The 24,686-nt window shown below is 33.0% G+C and overlaps 1 protein-coding gene across 1 annotated transcript in view; it reads left to right on the top strand.

Moving 5' to 3' along the window:
- The first annotated feature begins 83 nt into the window (after nucleotides 1-83).
- Nucleotides 84-24,686, top strand: part of LOC130895718 (uncharacterized) — a 40,581-nt gene continuing 15,978 nt past the window's right edge. Inside the window, exons 1-17 of the mRNA XM_057803217.1 lie at nucleotides 84-1,137; nucleotides 3,705-4,144; nucleotides 4,200-4,445; nucleotides 6,487-6,816; nucleotides 6,952-7,204; nucleotides 8,143-8,382; nucleotides 8,437-8,672; nucleotides 9,503-10,890; nucleotides 13,334-13,948; nucleotides 16,363-16,579; nucleotides 17,237-17,344; nucleotides 18,592-18,774; nucleotides 18,832-18,969; nucleotides 20,393-20,642; nucleotides 20,697-20,911; nucleotides 22,857-23,072; nucleotides 23,129-23,544. Coding sequence (XP_057659200.1) covers nucleotides 872-1,137; nucleotides 3,705-4,144; nucleotides 4,200-4,445; nucleotides 6,487-6,816; nucleotides 6,952-7,204; nucleotides 8,143-8,382; nucleotides 8,437-8,672; nucleotides 9,503-10,890; nucleotides 13,334-13,948; nucleotides 16,363-16,579; nucleotides 17,237-17,344; nucleotides 18,592-18,774; nucleotides 18,832-18,969; nucleotides 20,393-20,642; nucleotides 20,697-20,911; nucleotides 22,857-23,072; nucleotides 23,129-23,544 — 5,757 coding nt within the window. The 5' untranslated portion in view covers nucleotides 84-871. The remainder of the gene's footprint in view (nucleotides 1,138-3,704; nucleotides 4,145-4,199; nucleotides 4,446-6,486; nucleotides 6,817-6,951; nucleotides 7,205-8,142; nucleotides 8,383-8,436; nucleotides 8,673-9,502; nucleotides 10,891-13,333; nucleotides 13,949-16,362; nucleotides 16,580-17,236; nucleotides 17,345-18,591; nucleotides 18,775-18,831; nucleotides 18,970-20,392; nucleotides 20,643-20,696; nucleotides 20,912-22,856; nucleotides 23,073-23,128; nucleotides 23,545-24,686) is intronic.

The following is a 24,686-nucleotide window of genomic DNA, read 5'->3' as shown; positions in this document are numbered from 1 at the left end:
GTGTATTTCGTGAAATTATTAAAACGTTCACAAAAATAATGAAGCAAAATTAAAGCAAATATTTTAAAAATAGTTCTAGACATTTGAACATTATTCACAAAGATTTTTATTTCACAAATAAGCTAAATCACAATTGAGCTAAGATATTATTCTCTATGTAAAATATTTTATTTAATATAACTATCTTACGGTTTGTCGAAGCGTAAAATCTCCGAAATCTGTAAGCTTAGGCAGAATCTTAATTACATATGCCAAAATAAACCAGCGCTCTCTGTCGATGTTTCTGTAATAGTGAGTTATGCCGTGGTTCAATGCCATTTTGGTGATTATTGATATTTGATAATTCCTGTTTAATTAACGTGTATTTATATATATGCACTCTGGAAATACATTCTAATGTTTCTCCTGACTTCCTCAAAATAATTATTTACATTAATGCATACTATGTTCGTGATATCTGAAAAAAGTGTATGGTAAATCTTGCTAGTTGTGATAGTGTTTATTGTATCTTGAAAACTAAAACTGGATGTGTTTACAAAACTTTGTTAATAATGATTTTTAATCACTTGGGCAAGTCGAAATATCCAGCATTTACTTTATTAACGTAGTGGATTTTTCTAATTATTAAAATATCTTACCGGCCCTCTGATGATTGAAATGGCGGCTAATTCAAAATTGCATGTAAACAAAACCATTTTATAAACAGATACAGACAATGTGTTATTTTGAAAATATTCAATAACCATATGTAAACAACAAACGTAACTATTTAAAACTTATGACAGAAATGTTAAGACTCCCTTAATGGATTTTTCTGTCAACTGCGAATTATCTTAGTACACAGAATATAGACAGGAACATTTTTCTCGTGATGGACCCTGTACTTCAAAGACTTGGTGATGTTACGATACAGAGACTTGAAAAACCAAGAGAACCCAAGATGGGACCTCAAAATGTCCCGGTGGCGAAACCCAAAGAGAATAAAGATGAAATGAACAGTAGTCCTGAAGATGACAGTGGAGATGATTTTTCTATTCCAGGTCTAAAAAGATCAATGATATCCAATGAGATATCGATGAAAAAGTTCAAATTTGGTCCTAGTGGATTACCTATTGGTAAAAAAACTGATGACTTGAGGTAAGTAATTTAATTATCTAAGTATAATTTCTCCAAGTATTAGTATGAACTAAGTAGAGTATATTTCTGCTAATTTCATATACATGTTATATAAGTGCATTCTGAATATGATTTTAGTACAAAAAAGTGTGGAGGTGATAACATGTAAGAGAATAAATCCAGAATTATTTCTCGCAACTTCAATAATGAATTAAATTTGAATAATGACTAAAATTCAAAAATTAAGATGTTTTATTAAACTTTAATACACTCATATTTTTCATATAGATAGATATTAATTTTATTCCCACTTATCTAAATATTTTGCTTCCATTTATTAAACCCTAATTTTAGACTGATTTGGAGCATATATATTATGAATAATATTTTCCCAGTGCCCACTGAGTGGCAAGATACTATAAATTCATGTTCATATACACTGCAAGCCAAAAGTAAGATCACCTTAATTAAAGTAGGAAAATTAAATAAAATTCCAATAAAATATTAAGTGTTTATTAAACTGTTAAAGATGTTAAAAAAATCTATAGTTAGCTGAACTGGGTAAGAGCCCACTGCAACTGTTTTTTTTGTTTTGTGGTCTTAGCAAAGGTTATCAAATGGCAACACGACCATACGATTTTGCATCTCTCAGTTATTTTAGTAAATGATAAAGGTTTAACTCTGATTTTGTTCATAACGTAGATTTCTGATGCTATTAAGCATCTGTTTCGCTTGCTGGTAATTATCTTCACTTGATGTGGTAGTTCTTAGTCTTCCCAAGTGTGAACTTGAACACAAGTTTTCAGTAACTTCAATTATAAAGTAATCTCACGCTCGGATTTGCCTTTATTATGTAAAACAATGATGGTAGAACGCACTTCCCTGTTAATTTCGTGTGCTTTTCCCTTTTAGACATCTTCACTGTGGAAACCACAAGTTTAGACTAATTGAGTTTGTTTGTGAACAAACTCATGTAACCTCAGGTAATATTAAGTCGGAAGCACGTGTTTTTAGAAGCTAAATAATGGGAAACAAAAGCAAAACAATTAGTTTTTAGTTATGAGCACATTATAAAAATATATTGTCAGTGTTTGAAAGCAATACATGCTTATTCTCCAATAAATGAGTAACATTTTAGAAGAACAAATTCTGTACATAAAAGTTGTGTAAGTTTTTTTATTTTAAATGAAGAACGGGCCAGCAATTTCAAACTAGTTTATATATATTTTTTTTTGAAAAAAATAATCAATAACATTAATAGTTATCAATAAATTTTGGACAAACAACCTTTCACAAACTTTGGTATTGACAATATGACACATAACCTGGTTGAAATTGATATCTTTCTGCTTCAACTTCAGATTCATTGTATTTTGATCCATTGCTTCCAATTCCTATGATATTGGGCTAATTTCAATTTTTTGTTCTCATTAACGCGCAATGATTCTCTATGACTTTGGAAGTGGATTAAACCAACAGTGTGCCGATCAACTCGCTTCGACTTTTGGTGATGAAGCACCATCACGAACCACTGTGCTTCGTTAGTTTCTGAATTAAATCGTGGTCGAACTTTGCTACAGGATGAATTTCCTGAAGGTCGTTCAAAATCGGGTGTGCCAGAAAACATGAGATTTATTTCACTAAAGTTAGTAGAGCAATATGAGCAGACAGAAAAAACAATAATGGGACAATCAAGTGCCATATTAGTAGAATGCTTCCATAATTAGTTGCTAATTATATGCTCCCTTGTTCAATGATAGAAAAAAATTTTTTAGGGCCTTAGTATGAAACAAACAACAGTTTAAGTCCCAGAACTGCAATACATAATCACCAAATTGTTGTTTCTTTCATTCTAATGCCTCCAATAGCTCAGTGCCCATACTTATTTAACTTTGAAAAACAAGATCCTATACTTATTAGACTGGATTTTTGTGAAACGTTACAAGAAACAAAAGCCCTCAGTCCCAATTATTGTAAATATATCTGTTTTATCAATAGGGTCTCATTTACGTGACAACAAATTATCAATTCACATACTGCTTACTAATTAATAATAATAATAATTAATAACTTTATCAATACTTTATATCAGCATCAGTTATTACTTTATAATTTCCAAATCAAAATATTCCAAAAACGGTATCGAGAGTACCTTTTTGGTCTAAAATTAAATGATGTTTCAATCCATTTGAAATTTTGTCTTAATAAATCTTAACTTGAAAAAGTTATGCTCAATACTACTTGGTACGAATCGTGTAACTAGCGCCCACTATGAGAATCAGACATAAAAACAAATTCATTGGATTGCCAACTTCCAAAACATATTCATATAAACAAGCAAACCCCAAATATTATTCAGTTTTCTATCTATCCTAGAGACGGGATCACTTTTTATTGAAACACCCTGTATACTTCACCTTTAGACATGTTTCGTATGAGGTAAATTCACTATTATATTAAAATATAAGCAATAATTTTATATTAGCTAAAAATAAACATGACGAAAGCAAAAGATGTATAGTTTGAAGTTCTGCATTTAATCTTAAAAAATAATTATGTTATTAAAAATTATATTGAATTTGTTTTAGTGAGACGGAAATGTCTGATTATGATTCTGAATCAGAAATGGAAGATTCAGAAGATGAATCTCATGAACTCAACACCAACGCACCACTCAATCAGAAAGTTACCCCCAATAAAAATTTTCCAGTGCCTCAACTACCTATTCAAGCTCCAAGTAACTCTGATGAAGATGAAGGTAGTAGTGGAGCATCCTTTTTTGAAAAATTGGTGCAACAGACTACTGTTACTGAACCACCACCTCCCAGTACGCCTGATTCGAACACTCCCAAAGAGCCCAATATTCCTATAAAACAGGAAGCTGCCAGTGAGGAAGATTACGATATTGATATTAAAGAAAAACTGAAAGAAATGGGGGAGATCAGTTTTGAAACGGTCAAGAAAGGGGAGAAACCCAAAAAGACTGAAGTAGTGGAAAATGAAGTTGTTGTCACTACTAAAAAATTAGGTATTGCATATCTATTAAATTAGTGGAAGAAAAATTAATACTTATTGAATTACAGGTGCTGATGGTGAGGAGATTCCTGGGCTGCCCAAAGGAATTGCGTTAAGGAGAAACATTCGTGAAGTTATGGATGAAACTAAACTGGATGAATCGACTCTGGCGGCTCAAAGGCAGGAAGTTGAACGTCTCAGGAGGGTACAAGAGCAACAAAGGCTTCTGAGAGAATTGCAAAAACAAGCAGCACAAGAAAGAATGCAAAATAGAGTGATATCCTTGTTACAAGGTGGCCATTATTCAAAACCCGGTATGTAGATTTTTAGATTTAATAATAAACTTTTTTGAAAATAGCAACCAATTTGAATTTCAATTGATAGTTTATCACACAAATTAATCATGATTTTTTTCGTGATGAATCACCTTGATTTTTGGTATATTCTGATACAAAATTATTAGTTTAAAGTAACAGGTAAAAAATGACATTTTGACCTATTTCGGTCTCTATCAAAATATGACTTGACAATTTGCGTAATTATATTAATCAATAGATATCAAAATAAAAATTTGTTTTAAGGGACTAGTACCCGTTATAAAGGTAAAAAATGATGCATAATTAATTTTTTTTCCTAGTTTTCTTTATCATAATTTCATATGAAACTTTTTGTTCATTATTTTTTGATAATAAAGTGTAACAAAAAAAATTTTTAGATAGAGGGCGCCAAAGTTGAGACTGCGAAAATGATAGCCCCCCACTTCTCTGAGATAATCTCGAAATTGGTAAATCTAAAATAAAAAATTCAAAAAGCTCTTTAAAGAGGAAGGTAATTTACAATCTGTGAATAAAAAAATTGAAAAAAAAAATGGTGGCTGTTAAAAAAATATGTAAAGTTAAGGTCTTTTTTACTGTTTTTCCTAAATTACAGTAAAATATACGAATCAAATAAAAAGAACAAAGAATTAAAAAAATTGTCGATTTTTTTAAAGTGAAAGGATTCGAAAACTGAAGAAAAAAATCAATTTTTCAAACAATTATAACTGGTACCAGTCCCTTAAACAGACAAATGAATTTTTCCTTGGTCAAAAACATATAGCAGCCAAAATAGAATTATAAATTTTACTTAGATGGTCTTTTTTATCATATTAATGACCTTTTAGTCTATTTCCTAAATACTGAGTTGTTTGCCTATATACTACTATAATTACAAGGTACTTTTTAATATTACTTTGAGTGCTTCAGAATTTATTTTAGTGAAAATATTTTGTTGTATGAAACTTGTTAATTTGACAAAAATGCAATGAGTGGATTTTATTAAAATCATTTTGTCTATGTATACAACCCAACTTATACCCCTAAGAGTGTACTGCGACTATTGTTTTGATTGGAGATACAATCTCGTTTTCTGGATAATTAAGAAGGTTTCAAAACAGGGAAAAAAATCAATCAGATTTTATTTTTGTGACAAGGAGACATATATTTCAACATCTACTTCATTTCACCAAGATTTTTAACAGATATGGAATGATTTGACAAGAAGATAGCTTGATAAGTTTGAGTTAAGGCGCAGTAACTGGACCTCTGTTAACCCCAATAGTTATAAGATCAGACTTGGTAATTATCGACGTGTTCCAGTATCTGGAAGAGAGATCGAAATGTAAGCAGTGATATTGCCAGTGTACTGTCTTGACTTCAATCCAATTGATCCTGTTTGTAGTTGATAGTCACTTATTAGATTACAATCTATCTCTTGAATTAAATGAAATTCGGAATATATCCTGATTTTTATTTAGTTCGTTTTGCGATAGTCTGATCTGGATGTCTGAACATGAAATTTAGATTAGTGCTTCTCTTTCTCATGAATTAGAATAATTGAAATTACATTGGTTAATATTGTATTGAAGAAATTTGTGTTGACATTGATACTTCTATCAGTATAGAAAAATAAAAAAAGCAATTATTCTAATAATTTAAAGGTTGGTAGCTTCAAAGATTTTACTTGAAATTTTCCTTGAACCCTTTTTATCCATCATAGAACAAAATAAGAGGCTGTCTCGAGAACCACCCTAATCTGCATATTGCAATATGTATTTTTGCAAATTTGGGTGATTTGCTGTTAAGTCATAGTTTAATAGTTCATATTACAGAGCAAAGGAGATAGTTGGTATCATACAGGAATCTTTATTGAGTTATAATTGTTGGTGAATAGTTAATAATACTATTATTTGTATTTTTATGTCACTAAGTATTCATTTTTTAAATTTGTTGTAATTTGTATAACATACTGCAGTAACAAAGACTTTCAAATGCTTTTTTTGTAAAATAACAATTGATAAAATTAATTTTTCATTAGGTACATCACAACAAACACGAATCGGTAACACTGTACTAGTAAAGTTGCCCAATGGACAAACTAAGCCAATGACTCGTATTCCTAAACGCCCATTTGAATTACTTAGGTACCAAAAGAAGGTAGCCCAGCAACCCATGAGCGCTCCTAAAGTCTCCAAAAATCTTTTGCCCCCTAAAAAGATTCCTACAGGACCTGATCTGACTCCTTCTGTCAGTATTGCTCCCGTCTCGAAAAAAATGATGCCACCAATTATGCAGAGGCATAGTGATAGCGATAGCGAAAGTGATGAAAGAAAAATTATGTCACCTCCTTTAACACATAAACCTAAGGGTAAGTAATCCACTTTAATTGAACAACAAAAATGTCTTTATTTTTATGAAATTATATTATCCTTTGTACGAAAAATCTCATTTTGTTGTTCATATCAATTAGACTTCTTAAAATTATTTTTTGGATCAAATTTAGGTAAACCACCTGTACAAACAATAGACATATCTTCCGACGATGATTGTATCGTGGTATCTGAACCTGAAGAAGAAGAGGAAGAAACAGAAGATGATCCAACAAACTCTGGCATGCATACCAATGATCAATTCAATCAACCAGATGAACAAGGAAGAGTATTGGTAAACGTAGGTCATCCTGAAGGAGAACCTGACGTTTTTGTAGCACCGCAAATTTCTCGGATTATCAAACCCCATCAGATCGGTGGAGTCAGGTATAGTTTCTTTTTTGCATTATTAATTTTCACTTACAGAGGAATTCAGAGAAAATATATTACAGTTAGATAGAAGGTGAATATTATAAATGAAGCTAATTATCAGCAAAAGGCAGATAACAACCTGTTTATGTAAAAAATAAGAATTTGAGGTGCCATAAAGAATTGAAGAAAATAATGGTTGATAAACAGAACTTAAGTCAATGGATTGACTTGAGTTTTTCGTTTAGCAATGTGGTCTGATAAAAAGGAGAATGGAAAATAAAAAGGAAAATTAGTCCAGGTATTTGGAAGGAGTAGAATAATTGAAAGAACACATGGCAAAGGCAGAGTAAATAAGGAGAATGCAGAAGAAACTATGATGAATTGATTAAGGAATTCAATAAAGATAAAGAAGAAACAATCGATCGGTTGAATAAGTTACAAGAGGAGATTGTTGAAATAATAAAAATTATATACTGAAAAATAGAATATAAAACATGAAAAAAATAAAAGTAATTAAGTAAACAAATAGAAATAGGTGGAAATTGAAATAAGTTGTGAAAAATTTTATTATTATTATTCAAAATGAAATTAAAGGATGTATTGTAAGGCAGATGCCATCTAATATATTTCAAAAAACGAAATTTATATTGAAACAGATAAAATGCTAAAGAGGAAATAAAGGAGGGGATGGCTTAGAATGAAAAAACATAAACAAGAACTAAAGGAGAAAGAGAACTGAAAGAACCATTCAGGATCAGAAGAGCTCATCACTAAGAAGACGTGGTACTTAACCAGATAATCTGATGATATGTGTAAGAAACAAGCTGCTACAAATAACAAAAAAAATCATGCAAGATATTGAAGAAAGAAGTACTACTTCGGGATATTCTTCGATATAAGTTTGGTACTTAGGTCTACTTTACATTTTTGTTAATTTTTATTAATTCTTTCAGATTTCTATATGATAACGTTGTTGAAAGCACTAGTCGATTTGAAAGCTCTACGGGATTCGGCTGTATTTTGGCCCATTCTATGGGTCTTGGAAAAACTCTTCAAATTGTTACGTTTTCTGACATTTTCCTCCGTCATACGTCAGCAAAAACAATTCTATGTATAATGCCTATAAATACTTTACAAAATTGGATGGCAGAATATAATATGTGGATCCCGCCTGAAGAAAGTGTGGCCAGCAGGTACTATTTATTAAAAAACGTGTTGAAAATTTTCATTTATTATTTTTCTTTTAGCCCTTTGGCAGCACATGGAGAAGTAAGACCGAGAAATTTTAATATTCTCGTTTTAAATGACAGCCACAAAACTCTGGTGGCTAGAGCTAAAGTCATACATGAATGGAGAACAAACGGCGGTGTGCTATTAATCGGCTATGAACAGTTCAGATTACTGAGCCAGAGGAAAATGCCAAAATCTCGAAGGAAAGTTAATCCAGAAATTGATGATAACCGCAATAGCAAATTATTTGATGGTGAGTAATTATCAGCATACAAAATTTTTCTTTCTTCATCTTCTTCTGTCTTATGTTTTCATCTGCTATCTAATAGCTGCCACAGTTGCTCTGAACTTTTTTGTACACTTTCTCTTAGGATAGAAAGATAGAAATTGCACATTTTCAAAATCGTATAAAATCTTTTCTTTTGTTTAAAACGTTTTGACATACCATAGTTTAGAATCATAATCCTCTTTACAGTGAATCTTAGGGAATAAGATTCAGCTCAAAATCCCGAACATTTTTCAGGAAGTCTTCTTGTAACTGTTGCTAAAATGTGCCAAGAGTCTATAAAAGTTTGAAGAGAAAGAAGCTTAAATTTATTTTAGTGTTATAGATAAGATTGTTTGGGTAGCGTTTTGGCTTTCCAACTGCTCTGAATCCACACTTAAAAAAATATTTTGTCAATGAAATCTCTTCCTGAAGGAGGCTATTTTTCTGAGTTTTCGTTTCCTCTTCCCTGCCTATTATCTTGAGGGAGTATTAGACAAGTCACTGACCTGTCAGTTCAATGTTGTTCTGATTTCTCAGCTGAATGATATGAAAATTCTAGATTGCCTTAGGCAATAACACAGTTGAGTCTTTTCTCATTTAAATGTCCTACTTGGTAAAACTATGATCGAAAAGTTGCAATATTTATGGATTGCCTTAGGTAGTTCTTATAATTATGTTGTCTAGTATAACCAGGCTACTTAAAGACATTTATAATAGTTTTTATTTGATCCAACTTAATATAATTCTTTCATTTGCCTAATTATATCTTCAAGTAGTAATATGAGTTACAGTTTTTTTTTTATTTTTTTTTTCAGAGGTACATACAGCTTTAATAAAACCTGGTCCCGATCTGGTTATTTGTGACGAAGGTCACCGCATCAAAAACTCTCATGCTTCCATATCCCAAGCGCTGAAACAAATGGAAACCAAAAGAAGAGTTGTTTTAACCGGTTACCCACTACAAAATAACTTGATGGAGTACTGGTGTATGGTAGATTTTGTCAGACCAAACTATCTCGGTTCAAAAACTGAATTTTGCAATATGTTTGAAAGACCCATTATGAATGGACAGTGTATAGATTCAACAGAAGCAGATATCAAACTTATGAGATATAGAGCCCATGTACTTCATTCGTTACTGATAGGTTTTGTTCAAAGGAGATCTCATGCGGTGTTGCAAACTGCTCTACCCCAAAAAGAGGAATATGTGTTATTAGTAAGGATGACGCCCTTTCAAAGAACACTATATGAAACTTTTATGAACGAAGTCGTTCGAGTTCAAGCTGTGCCAAATCCGCTGAAAGCTTTTGCTGTATGTTGTAAAATCTGGAATCATCCCGACGTTCTATACAACTTCCTTAAGAAAAGAGCCGGTGGTGAAGCTGTAGATATAGATTTAGAAGAAGTAGGTGGAGCACCTATAACAAAAACTGCCAATGAAAAACCTCCACCAAAATCAAAGAGGAAAACTCCAGCAAAAGGGAAAAATGGAAAGCCCGCTGCTTCCGTAACTCCTTATAATAGTTCCACCGAAGGTACAGGAACTCCTCTCGTTCAATCAGTATCCACCGCTCCTACCACTACTTTTTCTAGCACATCCCCAATTACATCCTTCGCAAACGCCCTCTCTCAGCAGAGTAAAATAAAAACTCAGCAATGTACATCAAGTCAAGATTCCACGACGATACAAGACATATCCAACAATTTTCCAGATACTATATTACAACCTTATTACGATCAAGAATTTGATCAAAATGCTCAATTCCCATCAACGTTTCCTAATAGTAATAATTATAATTACCCGAACACTTCCAACGCAAATACCGATTACAACAGCAGCTTCAACTTATCAGAACATACTCAAAAAACCAGTTTCCTCAATCTGGATTCTCAAAATTCCACTCTAACACCTTTATCTTCAAAAGTATCACTAACTCCACTCACATCGAAAACAAAGGATCTGTCACTGAGTGGAAATTCAACATTGACATCATTAAATAACATGAATAATTCGTTGAATACCACTAGCGCTCTTACCCCTTTAAAGAATGCCTGTAACATGTTAAATTCCGTGGGTAGTGTACCGGATGGTGTGAATAATAATATGCAACCTAGTTCTGAAGATATTATGGAAATTGGGTGTAGCGGAAATGGAAATAATCCTGTATTTGGACAAGATCGCCAAAGAAATTATAATATAGAAGTGAGTTTTTAACATTGTAGGGTTATATAATTGCAGATTATCTAGTAAATAAAAAAACGGAACTTTTCTTTTCTAGAAAGTTATACTTGAGTTATTGTTCACATTTTTTTTTTTTTTTTGGTAAATGAAAATATGTTGTTTGGATTTCTTTAATTATAAGATATTGCAGTCTAACTGATGGTTGAGGTAATTTAGTACCTCGGTTCCCTCATTTATCGTCTTCAGAGAGGTAAATTAACTTTCAAGTCTAGTTTACCTCTCTGATAATGATAACTAGGTTAGGCGATAGACCTATTAGGAAGTAAAAGAAGTTCAATTGGATTTTACGACATTAAATGTTCTTCTTCTCTTGTTACCAATTTGTTTGAAGAGTGTACTGTGAAGTACGACTGAAAATCTGCTTCATGCCATTCAAAATTAGGAATAAGTGACTACCAATGGTAACAAATATAGACTCTTCACGTTCTGTGGTGTATCCAGGATATTACACAGAGGGTAGGATAAAGAAAGGATTTTTTTCTCTGGAAGTAAACAAAAAAAAATTAGAAAGTAGCCCCTACTAAATTAAAAATATTTTCAACATTCTACAACTATTATAAGCTAAGCCATGCATTACAAAACTGGATATAAACGCCTAGTGTCTACTTAGAGTGTTAAGCCATTTCATATTAGGTACTTGACTAAAAGCTGTCCTTGTGAGATGATCTAACCAAGAAAGGTGTAGCTCAAGTCTTATAATTGTCCACAGTCACAGTAAGGATCTTCCTTAGCCTTTATTTTATATAGATTTTGTAGAGTGCCGCAACTGCACCAACCAGAATATCTAAAACCAATTTTAGTACTATAGACTATGTCGTGACATCGTATGATTCAGAATCCACTAACTGTGAAAAAATTAATAAACATTTCTATATGATTTTTTTGAAACGTTCATTTTTTTGTAGATTGAAAAAAATATATGAACTTCGTTTAATTTTGCAAAAAAGTTATATTCCAAGACTGTTTATAACATTTAAAGTCGTAAAACCCAAAGAAACTTCTTCTTTCTTCCTTAATGTGTATATACCCTAAGTCTATTGATGATCGAAAACTCAGGTCTATCATCGAATTTTTGCAACCTTTCGTCATATTTATACTGAACACACTGTTCACAGTACCATTACACCAACACACACTAGGTAACTGTTTACCTTTAGTGTCTGAAGACGGTAACTTGGTTATTGAAACAGTCAGTGTAATTGTGAGTGTTGCTGTAGTGGTAGTGTAAACAGTATTCTCATCAAGTAAGGTTAAAAAATCAACCCAACATCAACACTTCCCCCATAACAGATGTCCCTAATTGAATACATAGCAATTCATGATTATATGATTCATGATAATATTTTGTCAGTACCTGTCGGTCTTTGACTTCTAAAAAATGAGTTTTCGAATTGTGTAGTTTTTGTGGGCCTATATTTTTATAGTTCATAATTTTTTCTGCGGAAAATTTTTCATATATATATGAAGTAAGTAAATGCGGGTCCCATTTTGAATTTTCAAAATTGGAGAACACCAACTTTTTAAGAATATTCTATATTTCAGTATGTCAATAAACAAATTATTTAACAATTTCCGTAAAGCTTAGGTTTAAATTTTTTTTCCAAATCTATTTATATAAAATTATAGGGCATAAACTTTTCCACAGAATTGGAGAGTTATAAGGGTAAAATATTCAAATGTGAAGTGCCCTAAGCTGTGCTTGCAAACTACAGCGCAATCTCCAGCAAATTGCATTAGAGAATTTAGGAAAATGATCATGGATCGATATGTGCCATGTTACAATTTGAAAAAAAAATTCCTTTTTAATTATCAACACACATAATGACATCAACAGGCTCAAGCCAAAGCACCTGATCCGCTTCTCAAAGAACATCAGCCTTTTGTAACATCAAGTGGATCACGACAAGCCTCTCTGAAGACCTATGTGCTCAACAATGCTACTATGAACTATTACCACCACACCAACCCTCTTATTTCCATTATCCTCTACAAAACAAAAGAAGTTACTTTGTAAAGAGGATAAATTCATGTATAATTACATCCCTGTTCAAGTCAGTGTAACCATTAACTAAAATCATGGGGTATCGAAGGTAATAAACATTCACAAACAGAATTCGTGACTTTCGGATCTTCTGGCGATCAGGATGGAATCTCTTACAGAGACCCCAAATTATCATCACCCTGGCTACAAGTTTATAGTCGCCTACCATAGAACTACAGTCCACCATAAGATATTCTTGTAGCTTACATTCAAACTCAATCGACATGTTCGATGCATTAAGCTGATACGACCTCACGATAGATAAAACATGTGAGGATAATATGCGTAATCTCTGTATTAAAGTTAAAAATTTTATAAAAATTATTTAATATTGAATTTTAATTGTGATGAATTTTTTTTCAGAACAACACAAATTTCCAAAACGAATACAATTATCAACAGAATTATTGGAACCAACCCCAGCAGCAGGAGAACACTACTAGCTATGATAATCAACACAGCGATTACTTTGGTCCTCCGAACAATCAGTTTAATCCCCATTTAACAAATTCAACTAGCTCTTGGATGAAGAAAGAAGATCTAAAACCGAATGTCTCGAATATGATTAACCTCAAAAACGAGATTAGTAACGAAAATAAACCGAAAATAAATATTATAAGCGACATAAAACTGCCGCCAGTATTTAGCACAGCCACAACTACAACTTCTATGGACAAGAAAATTAATATCATCAGTGATATTAAGATAGAGCCTAAAATTGAAGAAGGCGTAGATATATACGATGTAAAACCTAATGTATTACCGCCTCTACCGTCTTTAACACCATTTAAGACAGAGTTTAAAAACGAATTTCAGTCCGATATTAAGACTGAATTTAAAAACGAAATTAAAAACGAGGATGAACATAAAGACGAAAAACCCCAACTGCCGACCCCCGTTCAAGAGAATCCATTTTCTAAATTGAATCCTTTGGCATTAAAGGACTCTAAGGAGGATAGTGGTATTCCTTATGATTGGGTAAATATGGCCATATTTTGTTGTTTTTTTTTTCATGCTCTAGTGGAAAGTATTTTTTAAGGGACATTTTTCAGTGACTATTATATGCACAAAAAATGCACATTTTGTATATTTTTTAACCCAAAATTGCAAACTTTGTATATTATTCTAACAAAATTATAAAAATCTAATATAATTTATAACAAGATGTTTTTCCAAGTTATCAATCCGGAAATTTCGCTTTTTATCTGACGATATATTTTTATCATTCTTTAACATTTTTCCTAGCTTGTTATCCCATTTTTCTCGGGGTCTTCCTTTTTCCATTTTGTTTCCTATGGCCGAACCGCCGCTCCCCCGAAAGAGTCTTTAGCAAGAGCTATACTCTATCCTGCTCATTCTCCCTGAAGGTGTCATCCGGTTTCCTTAGTGCCATGGTTATATTATTTATATAATATATATATATATATATATATATATATATATATATATATATATATATATATATATATATATATATATATATTTATATAATTTATAGTCTTGCAGCCACAGGTATACAGTCAATATATTTACAGAATTTTCTTTGTTTTTCTGATTCCTTTTTTTGAGGCAGTGAGTTTTCTGGTGTAACTCTACCAGTCCTCAGAACAGTTTGCCACAATGTAGAGGTGTCGTGTTTCGGTTCTTGAACAGATGATCATTCCACCACTTCTTATTTCTTTGAGATCTTGCTCCAGAATCAGTTGGTGTCTAGCCGTTCTGCTCTGGGTGCGCATCAAATTATATTGTAGATTGGTATTGTATGTTTCCCAAACAGTTTTCCTTGGATTTCTACTGAGTTCTGACTCAGTGGAATCGCTCTCTAGTCTAAATATGTGCTCAGAAAGAGACAGCTCATTCGATACCGTTCAGTTTTTCACACTTTTGATGTACTTAATGTTATGTCTAAAAATTCTTTTAAAGGTTATTATTCAATATATATTCTAAGAGTTGCTCACCGCTGCTGTTGGTGTTCTCGCTTTCCCAGATAGTATTGTGGGCGTTTGCATCGCATCCTAGGAATATTGGCCACTTCTTTCTCTGACAGTACTCCACTAGTCTTTGTAGCTCTAGTGGTTATACAGACCTGTTCTCATCATAGTAGCAGGAGACTATAACGGTTTCTTAACATCTTTTTTCGTAATTCGAAAAGCTTCTGAAAGACAAACATGGTTTATGTCGTTTCTTCCCTTGATACAGAATCTTAGTATACTACCGCTTCTTGTGTTATATATTACCTAGGTGTTTTTACAGGTGTGTCATCTGATATGTCGTTGGATAGGGAGTAGGCTAAGATTTTCTTAAGTCAACATCTGAACAATAACTGCTCATGCACCTTTAGCGTGGTGAGCGTTCACTTGGGCTATTTTGATGTTCGCATTCAAATCTAAGGTTCATCTGGCTCACTTATGGTGTACTCCCCTTGATGTTCTTAACAGCAGTCTCGTTACTAGTGTATTTCTATTGGGGACTCGGTTCTCTTTAATCTAGACTGTCGATATGTCAATGCCTTCATTAGAAATGCTGAGAGTGAATTTGATTGCCCCCTTTGATGGTCAACTAGGATTGCTCATCTATATCTACCCTCAAAAGCAAAACATTACTTGCCTCCTTTTGATTTAGGATTTTCCATTTGAGGTGTGAAATCACCTGGTCATCATACTGTACTATCGGAGGTTGGAAAACAAACAACCCTCGTATAATACTGACAACTTATAATTACAAAACAATTTACTGAGAAGTTTTAAACCAACTAAACTCATAGTTTTATTTTATTCCATCACAATTGCTGTAATAAATGATATTTTTGAGTAGACGATGAGAAGACCTTTCAAGTGATAGATGGCAAAGCTATACTACCCATTTAAAAATTTGGGGATTCTACTTGTTATTCAAAATTAGGGATCGTATTTTCAAGTTGAAGGAAGACGTCAATAATTTGAATTCAAGGTATGGGCAGTAGTCTTAGGGTCGAGTATGGTGAAGATGTAACACAATAAACAAAGTTTGATAACTACTGTATATACATGAACATAACAATATATTCACAAAATGTATAACTACATTAAATCGCGCTTGCCGAATCTCTAGGAGCAGAGATAGATCTAGGTCTTGGCTTCCCCAAGAGAGAATGAGTTTCTCTTAGATTCAAAACGTCTCGCCTGGGTTAGTGTAAATATGTTGGTTTTTCCTAAAACGTGTACCATGTATATCGGAGAGGATTAAGTTAATTGCATGCTATTGGGATAATAAGGAGATTACAAAAGAAAGGTGACGTGGATTTTTTCAAAAAGGATATAGCTTGGAAGTCCCGGGGTAGAAGGATTTTTTGAAATAATGAATTTATTCCATTTAGCTGTATATTAAATTTTTAACGATTGTTTACTTTTTAGGCGATCGAGTTACTGCAAGATTACAAACCGGGATGTATCGAAAACTCTGCCAAAATGGGAATATTATTTTGTATAATACGAGAAAGCATCGCTTTAGGTGATAGACTGTTAGTTTTTAGTCAATCTCTAATAACTTTGGATTTAATAGAACAGTTCCTTCAAATGAGTCAGGTTCCAGGAGAGACGTTTAATTGGGCTAAAAATAGCAGTTACTATAGTAAGTAATTTATATCCTTTCATACCAGACAATTGCAGAAATAAATATTTAGTCAGTGAGATCAGTTGTTTAAACTCGAATATTTATAAATTCTCCAAAAATATTTTGTAAACTATCAACTGTTGTCGATAAAACAGTCGCCAAATGTGAAGAAAACAGCCCCCGTTGACTTTACATGGTAGTGTGGTAATCCTCCCCACAAAAACCTCTCTGCAGCAGCATGGAACAGCTTTTGTGTTACTGCATGTACTGCTCACCTCCTCATCGCTGATATCTACGATTACTCCTCCCCTATTTCTTTCCTTTTGGCAACAGGACCTCCATCGTTTACTTTGGTATTATTGTCCAAAGATCTTTTTACATTAACATCTAGTACTATCGTTGATAGTCGAACAAAATAGTTTCTTATAAGTTTTTCTGTCCACATATTGTGTCCTTACACTAGCATATTAGTTTTTTATAATCAATCCATCAGTTTTCTTAACTTTGGTGGGATCCTATTTTATTATCCACGTTATTTAATGTAATTCTTTCTGTTGGAAACTGTAATTATTCTCATATTGGATGAGGCTGACACTTACCTGCCACCTACACCAGGTTACAGTTGAAATTATCTTCCATTATAGTTCAAAGTATAACGGCATTTATTATTTACAGGATTAGATGGATCTACAAGTGCTCTGGAAAGAGAGAAACTTATCAATGAGTTCAACTCAAATCCAAAAATACACGTGTTCCTAGTTTCTACTAGAGCAGGATCACTAGGTGAGGAAGCAGTTCCAATACAATTATGTTACTAGTTATAAGAATACTGCATACACAAATTCGATTGATAACTACATAACTTATCACATAAGGATACAGCCACGTATCACCCACGTGACTCAATGTAACAGCTTTGCACGTTGTCTTTTTTTCATTCAAACTCTGTCTTTATAATTATAAATAACAGTCCCATTGCTTTGGAGTCATACATTTTCGATACTTTCATGCCTATGTCGATATATATTTGACATACTGAACACTATGTTTACACTACCAATACACCACACACAATTACACTGACGCGCGTTTCGATAACCAATTTATCGTCTTCACTATTAAAGGTTTACCTTCAGTCACTCACAATCATACTGTGATGCGCGTTTTGATAACCAAATTATCGTCTTCAGAGACTATAGGTAAACTCAGACAGTGTAAGTTGTGAGTGTAAACAATGTGTTTAGTATCATGATTGGTTCCAAACTAAATTATTGTTAATTGAAAAAAATTTGATAATTATAACATTGATGTTTTAAATCGAAATATGAACCGCCTCTTCTCGATTCCTTCTTTTATGTGAAAAAAATAAACTACGTTGACTTCATTCTTTTTAATTATGCACAAAAGTGCCTCAAACTGTTTTTTATCATTTATAATTGGCCAAAATTAATTAATTAATCATGATTTATTAAATATATTTTGTGTACCACTGAAAATGAATAAGCCCATTGTATTCTTAATTTTTCACTAATATCAGCGTAAATGAAGTGATCAAAACTTAATTAAAGTGACACTATGGTGGCAAAAACACTTATGCTTCAACTTCAAAGTGATTTTCATTGAATGAGTGAATATAAAAAAGATAACCAATCAGACCACTTTGGATCGCCACTTTCAAGTGTATACATTGTAACCTCAAAATGGAGCGTTTACAGTTATTTTCGGTGGTTAATGAGATCCTAGAAAAGAAAGTGAAGTAGAGCAGGACACTGCTGTAGCCCGATAAACTGACCCGCAAACACAGGGAAAGCATATAATTGCATTTTGAAATGTAGAAAAATGTTCCTGTTATTGGTGAATATCCACCCTATCAGAAACCTACTTACCCCTTATTATATTCTAAATTATTGCATTTCACAAATTTTCTCTCCAGTTATTATTTAATGCATTAGTTTGGGTTCGTAGCAAACTACATGTACAATATATACAACATCTTTTCAAAATGTATTACAACCTCGATTAAATTTTAGGTATTAATTTAATTGGAGCCAATAGAGTAGTAGTTTTAGACGCCTCTTGGAATCCATGTCACGATACCCAAGCAGTATGTAGAGTTTATAGATACGGTCAAAGAAAACCTTGTTTTGTGTATAGGTTGGTTGTAGACAACTGTTTAGAAAAGAAGATATATGATAGGCAAATAAATAAACAAGGTAAATTATAAAATAAATCTAAATATTGATAATCTTAACTAATTGTCATAAATTTAGGTATGTCCGACAGAGTAGTAGATGAATGCAATCCTGATGCCCATCTTACAATGAAAGATGTCAGTACGCTTTGTTGGGACGACAAAACCGATGACGTAGAGGAAAAAGATTGGGCTCACGTCAAAGACAACTATATAGGTAAGTAACTTTCTTTCCACATGTAAGTCAATAACTATTAAAACCAACAGACCAATGTGATAGACTAGCCAACGAAATTAAAACTATTTGTAAAAAGAAGACAGAAAATATGGGAACAATGCAGCAAATAAATTTATATCAAATAATTATTCTAGCGAATTCTTCCAGGAATGGACCACTCTAAGAAATATCTGGATTTTAGTGACAATTCCTACACCTTTTCACTGGCTTTGTTACGGGATACAGAAGCCTTGGAAAGCACCTAGTGAGATTAGATTTAGCATAAGCAGACAAGTGCAGGTTATGTAGTGAGGAAGATGAAATTCTGAATAATCTAGAATGTATCGTCATCAAAAACCACCGCTGATAATGCGTAAAAACGAGAATCTAACCAGCGCAGATACTGGACTTCTTTAGAACTCTGGAACTGGAGGGCGAGCTGAAAATGTAGTTATATGGGCAGGATTTGACTTTAGAGTGACTCGAATACAAAAACTGACTTACATTATGAAGCCTTTTCGAATAGAACAATAGAGGTTCAGGTTGAGTTTGAAGCATTTGGTCGAGTTGGTCTTCAAAAATGTGACGCCCAACCTGTTTATGCCAGGGTGGTATTTCGAACTCACACTAGTTGAGCACATAAAAACTTAGCTACACCAAAAGAAGTTGAAAGTTTGTCTAAAAGCATTGCTAGTTAATCATCCAGTAGTACAAAGACCAAAGAGAAAACAACCATGAGACCTTATTTATTACTGATGTAATAACAAACCACAGTGAGTGTTTTGAGCAGTATATGGAAACGAGCAAAAGACGTGAGAAGAATTTGAGGATCTCTTCTCCATATGCAAGGTGTGTGTTAAAAGTGATAAAACTTTTATTTTTTCAACCAACACCATCTAAATCAAAGTAGTCCTGTTTGGGAGCTTTATAGACGTGAAATCCTTATTCCTAATACTTTTAGTAGCATTGGAAGTCTAGAAGGAAAAAGTTACAAGGACTTCAACCAATATTCTTGGTCATTGGTAATCTCAACAAGATTAACGTTTCTTTCGGCTCTGATTTGGGAACATCTGGCACCATTAACTGTTCATTAATCATTCTTATTGTTAAACGATGACCTGATCTCTCAAAAGTTCTCACAAATTCTACGTTTTAGTAAGTTTCAGAAGATGGTGGTGTCCCTAAATGAGATTGAATTTCATGGACTTCCTGGCCATCCTAAAATGATATGTGCCAGCGGAAAGCTATAATAATTATAGTTCAGGCAAATATAATTTCTATGCATACAATTGAAACTCGGATTGATAAAGTGGAAAGTACAATCACACCTGTCTAGCTCAGGCTGATAGGCATCATGTTGCCAAATCTTATTACTTTGGTCACACATGTCTTATAATTAATATATTTGTGTTTCGTGTTTCAGATGTAGTGTTACAAAAGGTGCTAGAAAAATATGGCAGAACTTTGAATAAAGAACCATTCCAACACGAATCTCTACTAGTGGATAGAAAAGAAAAACAACTATCGCAACAAGAGAAACGGTTGGCTAAAAAGGGATATGAGAGGGAAAAACAAGCTTCACGCCAACCTGCTTATAGTTTGATGGGATCAGCTAGGGGGCATAGGCCCGTGGCTTCAGTGAGACCGATGCAACAGGGAGAACGACCATCGAGGTATTTTTTTTTTAAACTTGAATAATAATATTTTCAAATAACGAATTATTTCAGATGGATACCAGCTGAACATTGGCAGCGGCAAGGAATGACTGCTCAAGAAATGACATTACCTTTGGATGTAGTCATACCAACAAATCAACCCGAAAAGGGTAACATAGTTCTTAAAGCAGGTCAAAAAGTATTAGTTCTCAAATCTCCTAAAGGAGTTTATATGCAACTAGAAAGCGGAAAGATAGTTGCTATAAAGACAGCAATTAAAGTTAAAGGTGAGTTCATAAATTTTGGTGTAAAGTTAAACCTCCATGAAATCATAACAGGTAACCAAATAAGCGAGGTAAACTGTTGCATCTTAGAAATAGCTTAAAAAAATTAACACTTTTTGGAAAAAAATATTAGGAAACTGGTGAAGAGAAATTACTGGAAATGATTTTCAAGTTTTTGAATTGTATATTAGTGCGTTTAGGAGTAATTAAAATTACGAAAAATTCAACAGATTAAGGTACAATGTAAATGTACTGTGATGATTTTCAAAATTAATATTCTTTTGTAACAAATTGTTAATTAAAAGAGATTGATTGTTAAAATATTGTTTATTATCTTTCTACATGCTCAAAATGGCCACAGTCTTATTCCCAACTTAGCTTTTTTCTTTATGGCAAAATGAAAGTTTCAATTTCCACTCTAGGGAAGTAATGGTTTCCATTTTGATTCATAATTTCACTGGTTTTCCTTATATTCATTACTAAAAGGAACAAATCTAAAATGGTTACATTAGCTAGTCAGTGATACAGGCTGGACATTTATTCGGCAGTGTATTTCAAAGGTATTCCAAGAAGATATTACCTATTACTAGCTTGCTAACGAAATATCTTTCTATCTTGTATATAGTGGGGATTTTCGCAACACCAATGGTGGATATTATGGCAACTCACCCTATTATTACTATCTATTGAAAGTAGAACCGTCTGTCCGTAGGATTGTTGGTCAAAATTAAGGGTTTTTGTTAATCTTACCAAAATCCAATAACTATAATCAATCCTCCTATAATTCAAGGTGTGTTTGATGAAAAACCCCGTTATAAGGATTTACTTTAAAAGTAAAACAAATTGCATCATTAGAAAATATAATAAAAAATGACAATGACTTTATTGGCGGTGAAATTTTGTCTCTAGGTCTTACAAAATAGTATAATTCACCTCCTTGCGGTGGGGAATCGAGCTATGATGTAGTATCACGTTCCTCCATTCTTTTTTATCCATTACTGCCTTATCCTATTCCATTCAATGTTCCTTTTTTCTGTCTGTATTCTAAATTCCTCCTTCCATGTTTTAATTGGTCATCCTTTTTATTTCTTTTTTTGTACACTCCTCAAATTATCATGTCTTCTCCCATTCTCGACACATGCCCAAACTAGCTTAATTGCATTTCTTCCATTTTAGTATCTACAGTTTTGTTCCTAGATTTTTCTTATATGAGTTATAACTATAACTCATATAGCTCAAAAGTTATAACTGAGTCATTGTTTTCTTCTAATCTATCATCGTGATTATGTTTGTCTTTAGCGATTAGTACCAAATTATCTGCACAGGCTATTCCTGTGCAGATACATTTACGTAATCCATATTACATTGTTCCACTTTGAAATGTGTCGCTTGTTTTTTTTTTGGATTATTTTATAATTTCGTCCAAAACATCCGACAAGAGCAGTGGGCATAGTTTACATCCATTTCGTGTCTTGTTTTTATAGTATTCATTATATTATTATATATTCTGTTTATCGTTGTTTCGTCCACTCCTTTGATTTTTAGGATCCTTGATGTGTCGTTTCTGTTTATCTTTTTGAATGTCATCTCAAGATAACCAATTGTGCTTAGCAGTATATAATTATTTCATTCTCTTGTGTATTCGTTTTTATATATTGGAAAAATACTGTTTGTTTGTTAGTCTTCCCGTGCCACTATTACTCTCAGTATTTCATTTATTATGGCTCTTAGCCAGCCTATTATCCACTTATTTCCTGCCTTCTTTTTTTAGAAGCTTCTTTTAACTCTTTCTTTGTTATATATCTGTTTTCCAGTCCCCCTGGGTAAAACAGTATTGCGTCCGGTTTACTTTCCTCTTCTGTTGTCATTTCTTCCAATAAATGTTTAAAGTAATGTCTCCATCTTTTATGTCAGCTTTGTCAGAATAAAGTTTGTCTTACGTTTTTAGGAAAAGCCGATGAAGGCGGAGATCCAACTAAGATGGTAAAACCACCTCTTTTACCTCCATCGATTAAAGGAAATCCTTCTCTCTCTGTGGTACCCCAAAAGAGAGTTGTAAAACCTTTTGTACCTGGTACTGCTAAGTTTGGAGTTCAGAGCGTCAGGCAGTCAGTCCCCAATCTTGTGTCGAGGATTAAAAATATGCAAAAAAACATACAACCAGGTAAGATTCAAATAATTTATCATAAAACGTACATATTGATATTTTAATTTTTTTAGGCAAAAAAATGTCTCAAAACGTTGGATGTGAAGTTCCAAAGTCGTTTGTTGGAGGTAAAGACGACAGAATGCCAATTGGTAGCAGCGACGACGAGCATAAAGACACCCCTTCTTTGCTTCAGCACTTAGAAAGGATGAAAAGGACTCCCCAACCCCCACATCAAGAAAGCAACGACGATATTGAAAAGAGAATAGCATTATTGAAAAAGAATATCTCCATTCAAAGGGTAGCGGCTAAGACAACTGCCCCTCCAACGCCCCAACAAGCACCAGCGCCACTTCCTCTCGCTCCCCCGGCTCGACCAGCGATAGTTGATGAGGATGACGAGAAAGAAGAAAGTAGTCCGGAGCATTCTGGCGTCGAACAAATGGATCACAGTAATTCGTCGATGTTAGGTGATAGTACCCCTTTCCAGGTATGCAATGTCATTGCCATCAAAATATTCAAATATACTGTTGATACTTCCATTAAAAGAATTCGAGAATTATACAGGAATCAAGTTTTATAACTTTTTATTTTCCAATTTCTCAACTTTTCCTTATCATCGATCGCTACTTTTATAACAACAATACTATACATTTCAATATCTGCGTAATTATATAGGCAAAGTTATAAAACACAAAAAAGAATGATCTATCTGTGTAAAAAATCGACTCACATCAATTCATGAACAAATTTTTGTCATTCTTTTCTATTTCTATCTTTTTTCAAAGAAGAAAAAAAAAGAATAAGAAGAAAAAAAAGAAATAAGAGAAAAGAAATAAAAAGAGTAGAGCTATCAAAATTTTCTAATTTTTGACAGAATTCCAAATATAAATACCGTGCATATGGCACTGTTCTGGCAATGGCAAGAAAAAAGAAGGAAAAATTAGAAGTGTGAAGAATTGAGATTTGAGTATGAATCGACTAAGAGTGTTACTAGACATGCTAGAAGTGCGAAACTTCAAATGTATTCAGACACCCATATCCTCTCACAACAGTCCAACAATTAATTTCTCTTCAATACTTTCACCCTGTAATCAACAACGAAACAACAGAAGCAACTTCCTTATAGCGAACTACCAGAACCTCTAGAATCCTCCTCATGTGATGTGCAAAATTTAAAACAGTTTTTAAAAGCGATCGTTGCTCTAAGACTTATATAATTTGAATTAATTTATGTATAAAACATTACTTGTAAACCTTAATTATACTAATGACCCACACGTTCGATGCGTATTATCAAATAAAGAAGAATAAACATTTGTACAGATTTGAGTGTACTAATCTATCAAGTAAGTTGCCGGTACCAGCATGACTGAGGCACAGTTATTAGTTTTACACTTCTGTTCATTGAAATAACATACAAGTCTTGGGAAAAATCTTGAATTCGGTGTTCTGTAAACGCGAATAGGTCCGCCATTGCACGACAGTGTGAAGGCAATTTGTTACCACGATACACATAATTAAATGCCAATATAACTCTGGATCGCTTACACTCATTTGAAATCAATGTTTTCTTAGCATTTGCACAGTTTTTGAAATCCGAAGCTTTAATTCGTCTACATGCCATAGGTC

This window comes from Diorhabda carinulata, chromosome 6, assembly GCF_026250575.1.
Source record: "Diorhabda carinulata isolate Delta chromosome 6, icDioCari1.1, whole genome shotgun sequence".
Classification (NCBI taxonomy): domain Eukaryota; kingdom Metazoa; phylum Arthropoda; class Insecta; order Coleoptera; family Chrysomelidae; genus Diorhabda; species Diorhabda carinulata.
The sequence above is the reverse complement of the archived record's forward strand: the minus strand, read 5'-3'. Positions and strand labels throughout refer to the sequence as shown.